At 37.5% G+C, this 19723-nt stretch overlaps 1 protein-coding gene across 4 annotated transcripts in view; it reads right to left on the reverse strand.

The window, feature by feature from the left end:
* Positions 1–4714: 4714 nt before the first annotated feature.
* LOC140730398 (BRD4-interacting chromatin-remodeling complex-associated protein-like) overlaps positions 4715–19723 on the reverse strand; it is a 54046-nt gene continuing 39037 nt past the window's right edge. For all 4 annotated transcript variants that reach the window (XM_073050728.1, XM_073050731.1, XM_073050729.1 and 1 more), the window contains 5 exons: positions 18672–18733; positions 16034–16182; positions 11584–11678; positions 11285–11387; positions 4715–7265 (listed from right to left, as the gene is read on the reverse strand). In XM_073050728.1, coding sequence (XP_072906829.1) covers positions 6328–7265; positions 11285–11387; positions 11584–11678; positions 16034–16182; positions 18672–18733 — 1347 coding nt within the window. In that variant the 3' untranslated portion in view covers positions 4715–6327. The remainder of the gene's footprint in view (positions 7266–11284; positions 11388–11583; positions 11679–16033; positions 16183–18671; positions 18734–19723) is intronic.

The raw sequence follows: 19723 nt of genomic DNA on the forward strand, positions 1-19723 counted from the left end.
ATACCTCTGACATCCCTCAATACTTTCCTCCAATCACCTTAAAATTATGCCCTCTTGTATTAGCATTGCTGCTCTGGGAAAAAGGTGCTGGCTGTCCACTCTGTCTATGCCCCTTATCATCTTATACACCTCTATCAAACCACCTCTTATGCGCCTTCACTCCAAAGGGAAAAGAAACCCTAGCACCCTCAAAGGACATGCTCTTTAATCCAGGCAGTTTATTTCTCCTTTTGTGTATCTACCTCAATTTCCGCTTAGTGCATAATTTGCCTGTTGCCCTACGTGACACCAAGTTCCACATTTTAGCAAGTCTGTGTGCAAAGGTTACACACTAATTTCTTATGGAAAAATAACTATCCCCTGCTCTTGCTTTTAGACATTCCCAAGAGTAAAAGCACCTCTTCTGTATCTATAAAATCCCTTCATAACTTGATTGGGGATGGGGGGGGGGGGGTGGCTTTATACAGTAGGAAGTCGCAACATACTGTGCAAGCACTGCTCATCACTAGTTTCTGAGCCTCTATTATCATATTAAAAAGGTGAACCATAATCACTTAGCTTTCCTTTCAAAATAATCTGTGGCATAGGTCTTCCAGCTCTTCAATCAAGTATAAAACATTAAACTTTTTTAGAATTTCCAACATCAAACTATTTGAATTAATAAAAGGGGTTATTTGAGATTATCATTTGTTTGATAATAATCTTACACATTTATAAAACTAAGCAAACTATTAATTTGAGCCACAGGGGTATTAACCTTGAAGTGACCTCTGGTTATACAGGTCTGATATCTTTAATTCAGAAAACTCTGTATTTGCAGCATTATTCCTAAATATAATGAACAATTTAATCAATTTTCCAATCAATATCTTCTTTTATCCTAACCTGAAAAAGAATGCAGTGTTTGCTTTTACTCTGACAATTTTCAGTGTAAGCTTGAGTTTATTATTAGAATATTTAAGCCACTAAATAAAGCTTACTAGTTTCATATCATGCAACATAAAATGGAATAAGAACTAAACTCCTAACAAATCCAATTATGGTATTATATTGTTCAAGGGTGAAAGGTGCAACTAATTGGATTACCTGTTCCATGTCCAGTAATACTTTTAGCAGCCTCAGAAGCCATTTCTACTTGTCAGGATAGACAAGGAACAATTTTATGGTAAAAACTTTATCTCCAATTTCAATTTACACAAACTTAATGTGTTTCTTAATGGTTAACATTTGTTTCGTTGTACTATGGTAAATCTAAGCAGTTTGCCACCATGCTTTACTTAGAAATTAGAGGGCTGCTGATTTCCTTTGTTTTAATTTAATCAAAATCAAGATCTACTCCATAAGGCCAGGTCAACTAAAGCTTTCAGATCCAACATTGTTGGTTGAAATTATGCTACAAATGAGCCATGACATAGATCAATGGCAATGGGTTGAATGTTCTCCAATTCCCATGAATAGGAAAGAACTCATATTAACATTCAGCTTTTCACAACCCCAAGAAATCCCAAAGCACTTTACAATCAATGCAGCATTTTAAAATTGTACTCATTATTTCAATGTAAGAAATACACTAACAAAATGAAGTATAATCACAGACAGCAGGATAACATCCAAAATTTGGCCTACAGGTTGAATTTAGCAGAAGAGAAATATGACAATAACCTTTTCTAAGTAATTTCCTGAAACACAGAAACCTGACGGGCACTTTGAATGCTTGTTGCAATTTCCACATCCTGAAAAAAACTAAACTAATTGTCTCCCATTAATTACACCTTGTTTGTATGATGGTCATTTCTCATCAAAGACAAACAGGTATAGTCATCTACCAATTCACATTTGATCAGACATAAATCATGAACATTTTAGATATGTGACAGTACCCCCAGCAACATTTTTTCTTAATCTTTCCTTGCAGATGAGCAGAATTGCTTTCGTTTGCTGTAAAGCAGGGGTGTCAAACTCATTTTAGGTCACGGGCCGGATTGAGCAAAATGCAGCTTCATGCGGGCCGGATCAGTCGGACGCGTGCGAACGCAGCTTTCGTTGCCTCCATTTTTTCAGCCTGCTCTCATGTGTCTCAGTCTCTGCTATAACTACAAAGTGTTTCACTTTACAAATTCCGTTTCTTATGAAGAAGACTGCCGAGCAAGACTGCCGAATAAACACTAAAAACCCTGAAAACCTGCTACCTGAATAAACTCAGCATTAGCCATATCATACGCCATAGGCGCTTCGATTACTGCGGCCAGCTTTAATAGTAATTAGATATTATCTCGCGGGCCAAAGATAATTCCACCGCGGGCCTTGAGTTTGACATATATGCTGTAAAGGATGCAAGTTTACAGTATCACTCACATTTTTATATACATATTATACAGATAATATCTGAAACACCTTATACATCTATAATATCAACTGTCAACTAATTAGAACCAGAGTATCATAAGTGTTCCAGGTAGTTTTATTACATAATGGTACCAATAATCCTTAGGTTCTCATTGCAACATTTTCCTTTGCTGCTTTCCATTGCTTTATGGTGCTATGCTACCCCACCATTAACTAAATATTGCAAATTACTGCTTACAAGAGAAATCTCTCATCACTCTAAGAGGTAACTCAGATATTAAAAAAAGTCCAAATCCACTATATGTCAACATCTGCGATGGCCTTCCTAAACAAATAGAGAACACATTTCCCAGTTTCCTCTGTTTCTTCAGGGAGACACATACTGGGGTATTAAAATAAAGTGCAAGTCCCTGGGCTTGGTTTAGATTGGGAACAGTTTTATTCTTTACATTGAAATGAACTAAGTCTCAGTACATTGGGAATTGATAGACATGCAAGCAGCTGGGGGAGTGCAGATAGCACAGTGAATATTACTCTAGATGGCTTTACTTAGTATCACAAATTAGCCTTGTTAAATTTCAAATTTTATTTTGTTCAGTCCACGTCACCAACCTGGTTCTGGGGAGGTAGAAACCGACTATCACAGTGTAACTGTCAGATTATCAGAAGTGTGTGAACTTCAGTGTTTGAAATTAATTTGTCAAAGCAGAAGAGAAACTGCCAACAGAAAATAGACAATAAACTTAATATTAAGATCAGCTAGAATGTGAAAGGGTTTCTTTAGATGAACTTTTAATCAGTATTTCTTAAAGACATATTTAAAAGTAACATGTCAACTGATAAAAGAACTGAGGAAATTTCATAAAGTATTTGAGAATGGCATTTCGGTTTATTTGTCAACTGGGTTTCAAAAGATTATTTTTCCTGAAACTAAACAATACATCAGAAATTCTGATTTGGTCTTGGATGGTAGGTAAACAGGCAGCACTTCTTTCACTTTCCTTCATTTTGAAGCCAGTTCCCCAAGTCATAGTGGCTACTTGTCCCAATACTGACTATGAGTCCAGGAGTGAACATCAGCAATAGTCTGTCCTGCTCTAACCATGTAGCTGCCACAGCCATAAAGTTCACCAGCACCTCTACTTCCTCAGGCGTGTCTCTTTAGACCCTCACCACTTTTTATCAATGCAATTAAAAGTATCCTATCCAGATCCATCGTGGCTTGGTATGGCAACTGCTCTGCCCACGACCGCAAGAAACCACAGAGATTTGTGGACACATACACCCACCCCAGTCATTGTCTTTTCTCTGCCCTCCCATTAGGCACATACCACAAAGCTCAAGGACAGTTTCTATCCTGCTGGTAAATGGTTCTCTAATACAATAAGATGGAATTTTGACCTCAACGTACCTCACGATAACCTTGCACTTGTCTCCCTGCAGTGCACTTTCTCTGTAACACTTCATTCTGCACTCTGTACGTTAGCCTTGTATTACCTCAAAGCATCGTTATAATGTATTGATATATGTAAACAGTTTGCAGGCCAAGGTTTTCACTGTTCCTCAGTACTTGTGACAATAAAAAAAATCAGTTTAGATATTTACCCCACTCATGTTAAAACTGTGCACTCTAGTTTTAGACTCCCTGTTCTGAGGGAAAAAACATGTATCCTATATATGTCCTTCATAATTTTATCAACCTCTACGAGGTCATCATTCAGCCTCCAACACCTCATTGAGAATAAACCCAATGTATGTGATCCTTCCAATCTAACACAGCCCACCCTCCTCATTCCAGACATTCTGATATCTCTCTTCAGCACTCTCTGTATTAATACCACATCCTTCCTGTAGTGCAGTTGCCAAAAATATATACAATAATCTAAGTGCAATCAAAACAATGCTTTGTATCACTACAACATGTTATCCAAACTTTTATAGTGAATCTTTGAAAGCAAGCATAACAAAAGCCCTGTTTTACTACTCTATCCACCTACATATATAGTCACTTTCAGAGAGCTCTCTACTAACATAGAACAGAACAGTACAGTACACAAAGGGACACAAACCAAACAGAGAATATTGCTGTTCTGTTTACTTTCATCCCTCTGTAACTGGGATTGCCAGTGGCACCCATGATACTTACAACTGCACTGCAGGAATAGTGCACATTAAATCTTTAAAAATGTTGTAAACCATCTAAAATCTAAAGCAATGGCAATTAAGATACAACTAAGCTAAGTCTGAATATCCAATTTAATCAGCTTTCCTTTGTTATAGTTATTCATTAAAAAATTTGCTCATTGTTACCTAGTCCCAACATGCACAGCACAGCCTGAGTAGAATGATAAGAGGTCAACTGAAAAGCTCACCTTCAAAATGTTTAATATTTCCAAACAAAATTCACATGAATGGGGATTTTACAAATTTAATAACCAATGAAACATGCCATTTCCTTAGTTTATTTTAATTAAGGCTGGGGATTCAACTCAAGGACTATTGTTGCTTTATGTGTATACAAATCTTCAATTTACTAACCTTAAAAATACATGACAAAATTAAGAATGTTTCATCTTTGGCAGGAAAACAATTAAACAAATGTTCACAAAGCATATTTTCTTTTAAAAGAAATAACCCCCATAGCACAAAACAATTTTTCCAATTTTCTGCCATCATTTAAGAATTCAAAGATTCTTAATGTTACTGTACTATCTAGTTATACCTATCACTTACTTTTCATGCAAAGAATATCAAAATAAATAATTACAACACAATATTCAAATAAACTGTAATATTGAAAAATGGTTGCCACTAGCCTGCAGTGCTACAAATCTGAATACACATATAATCTTCAATAAATTAAAAGACCAACACAAATCAGTTTTCTTGAATTCTTTGGCTCATTTGACAAGTTGATTCAGTGTTTCATTAGCATCTAACTAAAATACTTCTTAATAATTCACTCTGATCATGTTTTACCACACTTTATATATATGTACTGAACTAATATAACAAAAATAACTTTGACATTTCCTTTTTTCTGTTTTTTTACAAAAAATCTTTATAAATATTTTAAAAATGTGTACAAAGCATTTCTAAGGAGGACCAGAGCTGAACACTACACAGAGTTTAAAATAAAAGACACTGTACCATTTAGTTCATAAGTGACATTTTTTTCTTGTGATGTCAGTTTGTAAGGCCTAACTGATCTAATGGTGTATTTTGTGCTCTTCACTTATGCAAGGAAGCTTACAGTTGCATGTGCAAGACAAAAACAATAAAAATCCACGAAATGGGAACGGAATCATTTTTTAGATCTACAGTTTGACAAATCACAGCATGGACACCCACACTGTGCTTTCAGTTTCAGTCTTTAAGACCTAAAGTTGCCTTCCTTATATAATCATAGTGGTATTAAAACAGAAAATCAATAATAAAGTAGACTTTCACCTCGTCTTCAAGAGTTCCAGTTTTAAACTGACTTAAATGGGAATGTTTCTTATTAACTATTCAAAACAACTTATTGGCACTCAATTCTCAAAAAATCTTACATAATATGAAAGACAAAAATAACTCAAAAAACAATACTTTTACATTAAAGTATCAATTTAAAAAACATAAATTTCTACCACAAACTGAAAAGCACTCTTGAAATTGAAGAGTACACTTTACATGAAATTAGTCTTTAAAAAAGCAGTTAAATTAAATATCTCTCTTGACGACTTTTAAACAAATGACTTAATGCGCACCTTGTGCCACCATTATTTTCAAAGTACAAACTACAATAGACCTTCCTAAGCTCAAACTAGCCATACTTTAAAATAAATCTATTTCCTAGTTTCTACTGCATTCTTCCTCTTTCCAGAAAAACTAAAAGCTTGTTCTCAGTATTCAGTAATGTGCTACTTTTCCCATCTTTATCCCTCTAAGTTTTCAGTACAACTGACAATCTGTTATTTCAGTGTCTCTACAGTCACATTATCAGCATTCCAATATGCTATTTACTGCTGCTTCCAAGATGGAGTCAGTTTCTCTAATGCCTTCATTATGATCTGGTATACATTTTTCTACGTAGTTCTCCACGGGAGCTAAGGCTGAAAAATGAGGAGTTTCAGCTTCAGGTGAGCTATTTTTGATGGTTACATTATCAGAAGGTTTCTGAGCTTGCTGTAGATCCAAAATGCTATTGATTGCACTCTCCAAATGTTCATGTAGCAATGTGTCACACTGAGCTTCTTTACCATCTTTAACTTGCACACATGTAAACTCTTGCTGCTTAGAATTTTTAGCACTTTTGTCTTGTGACTGGTCATGCCAAGGCAACTGTGAGTCACCCTCATCGTGTTCCAATTTAATGGAATTATTTATTTTATTAATAACAGGGGTCTTGCCTTCCTTCATTAGACTTTCTACAGTGACTTTATCACAAGAATTACTGTGCTTTTTCTCAGTGTTGAACTTGTTTTCTTCTCCGTCACAAATCTGGTTAGTTCCAACAGGTTCACAAACTTTTGTGCTTTGAACCTCTACAGAATCAGACGTAGAGCCAGCATTATTTTTACCACCTTCCTTTCCAGTCCCAGACCATTCTTGAATTTCTGAAGATTTACTTGGTGTTCCACCTCTGTAAGCTGTCTCTGGTTTGATAGTTACTTTGAGCTCTTTGCTGCTGCTGCAAGTCTTAGCGATGCAGAGAATGTCAACGGAAGAATTTTTGACCCCAGCTGCCACAGAGGAAGCTAAATGGACCTGTTTTGAAGGTTCATTTTTTTGGTTGATTGTTGCATTCACTGGTGTGGGCTGCCTACTATGACTGCTTGAAGACTTGTGTGGCATCATATTAGTAGTTAACTGTTGCACTTCAGCAACAGATTTTACACAAGCAGATGAGGAACAACAAAACTTTGCCAAATAGCCATCTAAATAAAGGAAGGAAAACACGATAAGGATTACTGCAGTATAACATTAAATCAATACAATGATATTCAGCAAAAAATTAATTTATGTTGTAATAGAAGCATTTAGCTTGTCTAGTAAAAATAAAGAAGTCCCTGACCTAGCAGTAAATGGGAATTGTGCAGCTGGGGCCCTCCGAGAATTGCTAAATACACTTATAAAGCACTTACTAAAATTGTCATTGTCCTATGCAATCTGTAGGGCCTGCAAATATTTCTACTATTTTTGAAAACTTACACTTATTACTCCTGCAATCCAGGACGGCAAACAATAGTATTATCAGCATTGGTTGCTATAGTGCCAACAAAGTGTTCAGAAAATAAAGATTATGCACCTGTTTAGCTTTGTTGAATGGACATATTCTTTGCATCCTGTCTTTCACGGTAAGAGATCAGAAGTGTAGAAGGCAGGCACTGTCATACAGAGAAATCTTGGAGTACATAGTTCCCTGCAAGTGCCAGCACAGGTAAACAGGGTGGTGAAGAAGCATTTGGCATGCTGGTTTTCATCATTAAGGACACTAGGTTTTGTAGTTGGGATGTTATGTATGAGGTGCATGTGGGTGTGTTGTGTACTGTTTAGCATTCTATTAAAACAAAGATGTCATGAAGATTGAAGACTGCGAAGAAGATTGACTAGAATGTTACTAGGACCCAAGGGCCTGAGTTACAGGAAAAGGTTGAGCAGGCTATAGAATGTAGGAGACTGAAGGTTGACCTTATAGGAGTGTATAAAAGAATGCCAGTGAGAAAAAAGATGATTGCACATAGCCTTTGGGGAAAGGAAAAAGCAATCAAGAAGTTAAGGATGTATGTTAAAGGTGAAAGGGGAAAGATTTAAAGAGGACCTGAAGGGCAACATCTTCTCACTGTGTATATGGAATGAGCTTCCAGAGAAAGTGATTGAAGCAAATACAGTAACACCACTTAAAAAACGTTTAGACAGGTAAATGAATACGAAAGATTTCGAGGAATATGAGCCAAATACTGGTAAATTGAACTAGCTTAAATAGGCATCTTGGTGGGCATGGCGAGTTAGGCTGAAGTTCCAAGTAAATTTATTATCAAAGTACATACATGTCACCATATACAACCCAGAAATTCATTGTCTTGCGGGCATAATCAATAAATCCAATAACCAGATAGAATCAATTAAGGACTGCACCAACAGGGCAGGCAACCAGGGTGCAAAAGAAAACAAACTGCGAAAATACAAAAATGAAAAAACAGTAATAAAAATTAAATAAATAATAATAAACAAACCAATAAACAAACAGATGGGGTAAGTAAAGTTGAGTGAAGTTATCCCCTCTGGTTCAACAGCCTGATGATTGAGGGATATTAATTATTCCTGAACCTGGTGTTGTGAGTCCTGAGACTCCTGTACATTCTTCCTGACAGCAGCAGCGAGAAGAGAGGATGACCTGGGTGGCAGGGGTTCCCTGATAGTGGATGCTGCTTTCCTGCAACAAAGCTCCATGTAGATGTGCTCAGTGATGGTGAGGGTTTTACTCATTATAGGTTGGACCATATCCACTTCTCTTTGCAGGATTTTCCATTCAAGGGCATAGGTGTTTCAATATCAAGCTAAGATGCAGCCAGTCAATATACCCTCCACCACACATCTATACAAGTTTGGCGGAGTTTTAGAGGTCATGCCAAATCTTTGCAAACTTCCACAGAAGTAGGCGCTGCCGTGCTTTCTTCATCATTGCACTTACATGCTGGGCTCAGAACAAATCCTCTAAAATGATAACACCGAGGAATTTCAAGTTGACCCTCTCCACCTCTGATGTGGACTGGCTCAAGGACCTCCAGTTTGCTGCTTCTTTAGACCTGAAGGGGCTGTTACCATGTTGTATGAATCTATGACCAATTTCCTATCATTCCACACTGCCTCAGCAACTGGATCTTTTTTAAGTAACTTTATCTCTCCATTAATTGTGCTCCTGAGATGATTTTCAGAAATTAGAAAAACTAACGAGTATAGTTTGTGAAAACTTGACTGCATGAATGCAAATCATGTTACCTATATCCCCTGTGGTTGATTATCCTGGTCTATCTCATACAGAGTAAGTTTCCATGCTCCTCAATTATCTCAGGACCTCATTAGATGTTTATATTTCCCCCACTGTTGGCAAAGATAGGATGATCAGCCTCCACCTAGTTACTTTACAAGAAAACAGAATCAGAATCATGTTTAATATCACTGGTATATGTTGGAAATATATGTTGTTATGCAGCAGCAGTACATTGCAATACATAATAATTAAAACTGTAAATTACAGTACAGTAAATATATATATATAGTGAAATTAAGTAGTGCAAAAGGAGAAAAATAAGTAGTGAGGCAATGTTCATAGGCTCAATTTCCATTTGGAAATCTGATGGCAGAGGAAAAGAAGCTATTCTTATTCACTGAGTATGTGCCTTCAGGCTCCTGTACCTCCTCCCTGATGGTAGCAATGAGGTCTGCCCTGTGTGGTAGGCATCCTTAATAATGGAACTGCCAGGACAATCCTTGAAGATGTCCTGAATGTGGGAGAGGCTAGTACCCAAAACTGAGTTGACTGAGTTTATAACTTCCTATAGCTTATTTCGATACTGTGCAGTGTGCAGCCCCCACCCCAACACCATACTATACAGTGATGCAGCCAATTAGAATGTTCGCCATGATACTTCTGTAGAAATTTGCGAATGTCTTCAGTGATGTACCTAATCTCCTCAAACTCCTATGAAATATAGCCACTGTCATGCCTTCTTTGTAATTGCATTGATAAATTGGGTCCAGGATAGCTCCTCAGAGAGGTTGACACCCAGGAACTTGAAATTGCTCACCCTTTCCACTTCTGATCCGTTGATGAGTCCTGACGTGTCTTCCTCTTCTTACCCTTTCTGAAGTCCACAATCAATTATTTGGTCTTACTGATGTTAAGTGCAAGGTTATTGCTACACCACCACTCAATCAGCTGATTTATAGATGGTATTTGAGCTGTGCCTAGCCTCACACTCATGGGTGTAGACAGAGTAGAGCAGTGGGCTAAGCACACATCCATAAGGTGTGCCTATGTTATCAGTGAGGTGGAGAAGTTATCACCAATCTGCACAGATTGTGATCTTCCAGTGAGGAAGCTGAGGATTCAGTTGCAAAAGGAGGTACACAGGCCCAGGTTTTGGAGCTTTTTGATCAGAACTATAGGAACGATTGTGTTAAACTCTGAGCTATAGTCAATAAACAGCAGCCTAACATAATTATTAGTATTAGCATTAGTATTTCCAAAAGCGGAAGGCGGGCAGGTGCTCAGCACCATCTACCTGTGTGTGATCACTCGCTGCTCCTGGAGGAAGGTGCCTATGAACGGTCTCTGTCCCTCTTGCTCGATGCTGCCAGAGTCCATGAGTCTTGGGCAAGGTTTAATCTACGTGCTTGTGGACTGAACTCTGTAGTTCACATTATGATGTGTTTCTGGTTTCTGGACACTCCTTTTTTGTTGCTATTTTGTGTGATTTTGATTGGGGCAGGCTAGCACTGTAGCCTGCAGATAGCGAGAGTCTGGATTGAACTGAACTGTGCTGAACTGAATATGCCTGGATTCTCCCGATGCCTTTGTGATTTGGGGCTTTCTATTCTGTGTTTTTCAGTCTTTATTTTGCCGTTTGTTTGATTTGTTCTTTTTCTGTCTGCGCATTGAGCATTGATGTTTTTCTTTAAACGTGTTCCATTGTTTTCTTTATTTCGTGGCTGTCTGTGGGAAGATGAATCTCAGGGTTGTATACAGCATTCAGATATTGATAATAAATGTAATTTGAACTTTGAACTTTAACAGGACTAGTCAAGACTGAAAGTTCACAAAGTCAGCACTATAAGAATTGAGCAATATTTTAACTTTTCATTGTTAATGGAATTAATTATTTTAAAAGACATTTTTAATTTGCATATTTTTACACAAATAACAAATCATCAAAAGTGCCACAGCACTTACCAGAATCCTCCAGAGAAAACCGTTTGTCCTGGATAAGGGATATTTTCTCATCTTGATTGAACATTCGTTCAATCATAACCATTTCAGCAGAGGGATTTACACGCTAAAGCCAAGCAAATAAAAAATTAGTATAACTAAGCAAAGTAATATTCAACTTCACTTTCAATTACTTATATAGTGAAATGCTGATAATGCTATTTTATTTTTCATTTAGTGTATTTTCCCGCAGATCTTTGCAACCAGGGAAATATAGAATCTATGCTGTCTAAGAGACACATTCTCATTTTAATGGTACTTACCACTGCATCTTCCAACAACAGTTTTCTATACTTGCTCAGCATCATCTGAGTCCGCTTTAGCAATTGCACAGAGACATCTTCAAATTCATTATCCACTAGGTAAAAAAAAATGAATACAAGTAATAATAATTGTCAATTTCAAAGCACAATGATGGAATTTTCACTCCTAGTCAATCACACTAAGGGTATTTGAGAGCACTTCCTAATGGATTTACTCACCCTCCAGCATTCAGTTCCACTGACTTCAAAGAAAAAAAAACTGTACAGCATCAAATTCAAATGGCTGCACACACTCTCACACATCTGGTGTTAAAAAAACAATTTTTTTCTATTCTGTTACATCACTCCAAAAAAACATATTAAAAGGTTTGCAAGAAGCAACTCCTAAATTCTAGCTCTGCATATTCAAAAATAAAAGCCAATTGTAGCTGAGCAAAGGAACTGGATATGCTGAGATTGTTTACTTTGGTAAGACGGAGGCTGAATGCGCAGAGGAAAGTGTGTATTGAAGAAATCTATTTTCCTTCATGGTGATTGTGATATGCTCTATGGGGGGGGGGGGAGACATGATCAAATCAGGCAGCATAGTTTTAAACTAAAAAGGTTAGAAGAGAAAGGAGGAAGAAAAAATATCCTTAGGGTGGTTGACGTCTGGAACTCATTTCCTGAAGAATGAAAAAACTGGAAACTCTAAATGCATTTAAAAAGTACCTGAATGTCTCTCTGGAGCTGTAAATTGCAGGGCCACAGACTTAATGCTAGACACAGGAGATTCTGCAAATGTTGGAAATCTTGAGCAACATACAAAAATGGGGGAGGAACTCACCAAGTCAGGCTACATCAGTGAAGGGGGTAGACATTGGAATAAGGCTGGATAGCTCCTTCTCAACCAGTAAGACAAATGGTTGAGCGGCCATTTGTTATAATTCAATGAAAAGTTCATCTGAATACAGGCCATTTAAGAGGTGGATCATTACTAATCTCCATACCTTTACTATAAGGTCACTGATAGTACATTGGGTACATATTTCCTGGTGTACTACACAATGTATTGAGAAAAATACAGCCCAGACAAAGGCCAGATCTGGCAAGAGAAAATCAGCAGATAAGTTTTGGAGCAGGGTTACAAATTGGAGGCAGATGTATACTATTAGGGGAGGTGGGGAGGAGAGAGTGGTTCCCAAAAATTACAAGATATTAGGAATTATCTTACCAGAATCCTAGTCCAATTTAGTGCAATAAGAACACAATTGTTCTTAACATGATCATCAATGCTCTTTCCTCAGAATACAATCTAACCTCTCTAGCAGTGCAAAGGAGGAAGTGAAGTCATATGATCACATATACAGCATAAAACAACAATGTACATGTGGAGAAATATTGCTGTTCTAAAAACTGACTCAAACAGTTGTTAATGAGTCAGACCAGGGACAGCCAATTTTCAATTATTAGTACTGGTATGAACATCAGATATCAAGAAGTAGGTCCAAACCCATTAATAAATCACTGTCGTAAAGCCATAACATGATTCTGTCACACTTCAGGAATCTTTAAGCATTGTTCCAAAGGAAGAAATGTAAATATTTTAAAAATTGTTAGGTTCATTTCTTAAAAGAATAGCAAATTTGCACTTTTTTTTAAAATTAGTCACATCTCATAAATTGAAACTTTCCTACTGAAAATCTGGATATCCTAGTGAAATGGGGGAGCGGATTATGTTAATTAACTCTATACCATAACATAATATACATATTAATGGAAGCAATGAATTTAATTATAATCGTTTTTATGAATCTTCAGCATAAGGCAGCTGAATAATTTTTATTAAGCCATTTCTCTTCATCTGAATTAGACTGCCTTTAGACATGATGTACATGAGCAGCTACTCCAATTATCTGCTGTTCTTACATCCCAAAGCAATGCCATTCCACAAGTAGATGAACTACAGAAATTTATGAATCTACATTCAAAGCATCCTCAGACTGTTTAAGTACTGATTGATACCAATGAACCTTAAATGGACTTTACCTTAAAGTTATTTTTTAAGATGCTAATAATTATGCAAAACCTGACAAATATACTTGAGAATCAAGGATCCATTGAGAATGAGGAAGTAATGGAACTATTAGTAAAGAAAAAGTATTTGGGAATTTGGTGAATTATCTGAAAGCTGACATATCCCAACGTCCTGATAATTGACAGGCAAAACATTAAGTTACTACTGAAACATGAATACTTAAACACAGACATAAACCTAATGAACATAAGTAGTGCTGAAGCAAAACAAAGTTTCCTATACTTTAGAGTGCAGTGTTTAAAACAATTGAAGCAGCATCCTAAGAGTGATGAAAAATTGCAATGCACTCCTGGATTTGAACAAGTGAAAAGATTTTTTTTAAACTCAGATGAATAACAAAAATATCAAGACTGAAAAGGGAATGCAGAAAAAGTCATAAAATCATGCAGCATGGAAACAGGTCCTTCAGGTCAACTTGTCTATGCCGACCACAGTGCCTTCCTGAACTAATCCCATTTGCTTACATTAGATCAATATCCCTCTAAACCTTTCCTATCTTTGTATACATCCAAATGCCTTTTAAAAGGTGTAGCTGTATCCACCTCCATCACTTCTAACAATTCATAGAAACATAGAAAATAAGTGCAGGAGTAGGCCATTCGGCCCTTCGAACCTGCACTGCCATTCAGTATTATCATGGCTGATCATCCAACTCAGAACCCTGTACCTGCTTTCTCTCCATACCCCCTGATCCCTTTAGCCACAAGGGCCATATCTAACTTCCTCTTAAATATAGCCAATGAACCGGCCTCAGCTGTTTCCTGTGGCAGAGAATTCCACAGATTCATCACTCTCTGTGTGAAGAAGTTTTTCCTCATCTCGGTCCTAAAAGGCTTCCCCTTTATCCTTAAACTGTGACCCCTCGTTCTGGACTTCCCCAACATCGGAAACAATCTTCCTGCATCTAGCCTGTCCAATCCCTTTAGAATTTTATACGTTTCAATAAGATCCCCCTCAGTCTTCTAAATTCCAGTGAGTATAAGCCTAGTCGATCCAGTCTTTCTTCATATGAAAGTCCTGCCATCCCAGGAATCAATCTGGTGAACCTTCTCTGTACTCCCTCTATGGCAAGAATGTCTTTCCTCAGATTAGGGGACCAAAACTGCACACAATATTCTAGGTGCGGTCTCACCAAGGCCTTGTACAACTGCAGTAGAACCTCCCTGCTCCTGTACTCAAATCCTTTTGCTATGAATGCCAACATACCATTTGCCTTTTTCACTGCCTGCTGTACCTGCATGCCCACCTTCAATGACTGGTGTACAATGACACCCAGGTATCTTTGCATCTTCCCTTTTCCTAATCAGCCACCGTTCAGGTAATAATCTGTCTTCCTGTTCTTGCAACCAAAGTGGATAACCTCACATTTATCCACATTAAATTGCATCTGCCATGAATTTGCCCATATATATAGTTCATTCATATATCCACTATGTTCTGTGATTGCCCTTCAGTCATCTTTAAGTATTTCCCCTCTCACCTTAAACCTATGCCCTATGATTTTATTCTCCCCTATCCTGGATAAAAAGACTGTGACCATCAACCTTATCTATGCCTCTCATGAATTATAAGCCTCTCAGATCAACCCTCAACCTCCTTCGCACGAAGGAAAACAGTTCCAGCCTCTCCAGTCTCTCCTTACAACTCAACCCCTCCAATCCAGGTGACATCCCCATGAATCTTTTCTGCACCTTCTCTAACGTAACCACATCTTGCCATAGTATGGCGACCAGACAGCACACAATATTCTAGATGCAGTGCCACCAAAATCTTGTACAGTTATAATATGACCTCCCAACTCTGATGCAGGCAAGCATGCCATTCTGCACTACCCTAACTGTGTCACCACTTTCAGGAAACTATGCACTTGTACCCCAGGTATCTGTTCTACAACACTCCACAGGGCCCTGTCATTCATAGTTTATGTTCTGCCCTGGTTTACTGTACCTTCCCAAAACACAACACTTCACAAAAGTGTGATTGCTTTCTTTTTATATGTATAGAAATCAAACTATAAAACTTTGTATTTTAAGAACAAAGGTGACCAAAGACCTCCACATCTAAAAAATACACTCTCAACTGTCCATTGATGTCAATGCACCCAGTATCATATACAATATGCAGCAATAATAGTTCCTTTATTTGTATTTCATGACTTCTTCATTCTCCGTGTTTAGTTACGGGCAATAATGAAAGGCTGCTGTACCCTTCCTACAGGAGATCCTTGCACAGAGGACGGTTAGCTGGCTATGGATACATCAATTCAAAATATTGCAGCCCATAATACTTCCAGAGATCTACATGTAGCTATATAAAATTAGGAGCTTGGTACATCTGATATAAAGATGAAACTAAAATACTCAGGAAACTGACCTTTCTGAAATTCTTCTTGAGAAGGTAATTTCCCTTGAAACACATGATATGGCAAAAGCCTTTGCATGGCATCCTCTTTTGACCTGAATGGTGTTTTATAGTCAGGTTGTAGAACATTTCTTTGTTCTTCTCGTAATTGCTGAAGAATCCTTACATAAAACAATAAAATAACACTACTTCTCAATCATCATTTTTAAAAACTTGTTTACAGATCTAAAACTCAAAAATGTGCCGTGCTAATTTTACAGTAATGGTAGCTGTTTAATAACAGAAATATTAAAAGATAATTTTCTGCTTTTATCACATGCAACAATAACCAACCAATGAAATGCTTGGGGTTAATATAAAAGGATAGAGCTTAGAGGAAAGTTAAAATAATGGCTGGAGAAACCCCCAACTTATCCCTCTACAAACATGAGAAAATCTGCAGATGCTGGAAGTTCAAGCAACACACACAAAATACTGGTGGAACGCAGGAGGCCAGGCAGCATCTATAGGAAGAAGTACAGTCGACGTTTCCGGTCGAGACCCTTCGTTAAGACTAATGGAAAAAAGAGATAGTAAGAGATTTGAAAATGGGAGGGGGAGGGGGAGACACGAAATGATAGGAGAAGACAGGAGGGGAAGGGATAAAGCTAAGAGCTGGGAAGTTGATTGGGAAAAGGGATACAAGGCTGGAGAAGGGTGGGTATCATAGAACGGAAGGACTTGGAAGAAAGAAAGGGGGAGGGGAGCACCAGAAGAAGATGGAAATCAGGCAAGGAGTTATTGTGAGAGGGAAAGAGAGAGAGAATTTTTTTTTATTAAAAATTAGGGATGGGTTAAGAAGGGGAGAAGGGGCATTAACAGAAGTTAGAGAAATCAATGTTCATGCCATCAGGTTGGAGGCTACCCAGATGGAATATAAGGTGTTGTTCCTCTAACCTGAGTGTGGCTTCATCTTGACAGTAGTGGAGGACATATCAGAATGGGAATGGGACGTGGAATTAAAATGTGTGACCACTGGGAGGTCCTGCTTCCTCTGGCGGACAGAGCGTTAAATGCTCAGCGAAACGGTCTCCCATTCCGCATCGGTTCTCACCAATATATAGAAGGCCACACTGGGAGCACCGGACACAGTATATCACCCCAGCAGACTCACAGGTGAAGTTAGTCCTGATGAAGGGTCTCAACCCAAAATGTTGACTGTACTTCTTCCTATAGATGCTGCCTGGCCTGCTACATTCCACCAGCATTTTGTGTGTGTAACTTATCCCTCTATCTGCTGCAATAGATCAGCTTAGAAATGATGGGGAGAAGCTGAGTTATACGGTAGGAATAAATACTGAAGAATACTTCAAAATCTACGGGTTTCTTCAAGCAGATGTCATGTAATCATGACATCTACTTGAGGAAAACAGTCCAGCTTAACAAATCAAATCACTACAATAAGCGAACACAGGTAATATACTAGCAGTTGTCCTTTAACTTTTCAATCAACATAGTCTGACTGATTGAAGATCTGCTCTATTTTTAGATGAACAGTGACAATGATCAGTGTGACCTTGTTTCCATTACTGCACTCCAAGGCACATAAGTTCAAATTTGAAACACTTCATTCAAGAGTTGATAAAGAAAGTTTAACATTACTGTTGTAGAAGTTCTAATATACACGTGGATGCAAATAATGCATTGTATAGAATACACTAATGAGTCATGTGAATATTGCACTACACAAAATATTATGAATAGTCTACAGTGACAAAAATTGCAGTGAATAAAAGCAATCAAAGATGCCAAGCCAGGCTGCATTATTACTGGTGACTTTACAAAATGATGTGGGTTCAAATGGGATGTGGATGGACTCTTGGCATGTAAATAATTAATTAGAATACTTAATTGTTGGAAATGATTCATAATTTTGAGATGAAAATGTACTTAAAATCAATGCGTTCTAATTGACCTTATCAGTGTAAAAATGGTCTTGAAATAAAAGAACATGACTTGAAGAATGAAAAAAATTGAAAACTCTTAAGAACTGAATCAAAAACTGATAGGTAAAAATGGACGACAGGCACAAAATCAAAGAAGCATGTTGGATTTTGTCAGGGATAAAACTAATGAAATAAGAGCAAAAATCTGAACAATTTTTTGAGGTCTGAAAGATAAGGGAGAAGCTAATGAAACTATAGAAGTTTGAAGTCAGAATTAATGTGACTTTAGTCAAAGAAGATGAGAAGTAATATCATAAATATAATAGATGCTGCAGATGCTGGAATCCAGAGCAACACACACAAAATGCTGGAGGATCTTAGCAGGTCAGGCAACATCTATGCAGAGGAATTGATGTTTCAGGCCGAGACCCTTCAACAGGACTCAGGGAAGTAATACTGTTTGAAAAGACTAAGCTAATTCTGGTAATTGATAACCAACCTAATCAGACAGATGCAAACAAACCTCGTATTGAGGATATGATGATAACAACTAAGAGTAGCAAGGACAACAAAGGACATTACTAGAAGAGGCTAAACATACAAAACGAAAGAAGTGACGCCTTAATCTTAAACAAATTGATAGGCAGATACAGAATATACCGGTAAATTATTAATGAAATGCTTTACTTAAAAAGGTCAGTATATATTTTAACAAATGTACATACAAACTTTCTTTAGTAAGCTGTATTGATGCAGTTCTCTTCTGTCCCACAATCTGACCTTCAAACTAGAATGAAACAAACACGGTATATAACTAAATGCCTACATATATACAAAATAAACAGCAGCACTTAGAACAATTTCATCAGTACGCCAATACACGTGAAGTTCTATACCTCTTACCACATTAGAACAAAAGTGGGAGATGCCCACTTTTGTGAAACAGCCTAAACACATTCATGTTTAAGTATGCCACTCCTGGCAACACCATTTAAAACTGTATGAAAACAAGAGGCCCATAGATTGCATTTAACTAAACAACCAACTAAAAAAATATAAACACTTGTACTCCATCAACAACACACACAAAATGCCGGAACTCAGCAGGTCAGGTAGCATCCATGGAAATTAATAAACAGTCGCGTTTCAAGCCGAGACTCTTGAAGGAAGGGGGAAGATGACAGAATAAAAAGATGAGGAGAGGGTTAGAACTCCATTATACCTGAACAAGCAAATATATTTAAGTACACTACCAAAGGAGGTGGAAAGCACTCCTTCCCTCCCCTGGCTTGCAGGTCACTCCCAGGCAAGGGTTAGCTCCCAATCAGGGTCATGTGAAGCCATGGAAGCTGGAGGAAGATGGTTATATGAGCAGCTAGTACTTAACACATGTCCTGGTTATACGATCACTGACCCCAGGCAGACAATCTCTGAAAAGCATTGATAATGGTTGGAGTCACCCCTCTTGCAAAGACACTGCCCAGAAGAAGGCGATGGTAAAACACTTCTGCAGAAAAATTAGCCAAGAACAATCATGGTCATGGAAAGACCATGATGGCCTACATTATAAGACATAGCACATAATGATGACAATGAGTTAAAAATTACCAGTAATACAGTTTCCTAACTAATCACTTAATAGTGTTTCTTCTCAAAAATAGTTCCAATTTCTAACAATATTCTACAATTTCAAGGAGGTCCATCTGAGTAAAATCATTCTTGAATATTCCTCACTAAAACTATTAAAGAGATTCAGAATAACTACATTTGAACAACT

This window comes from Hemitrygon akajei, chromosome 7, assembly GCF_048418815.1.
Source record: "Hemitrygon akajei chromosome 7, sHemAka1.3, whole genome shotgun sequence".
Classification (NCBI taxonomy): domain Eukaryota; kingdom Metazoa; phylum Chordata; class Chondrichthyes; order Myliobatiformes; family Dasyatidae; genus Hemitrygon; species Hemitrygon akajei.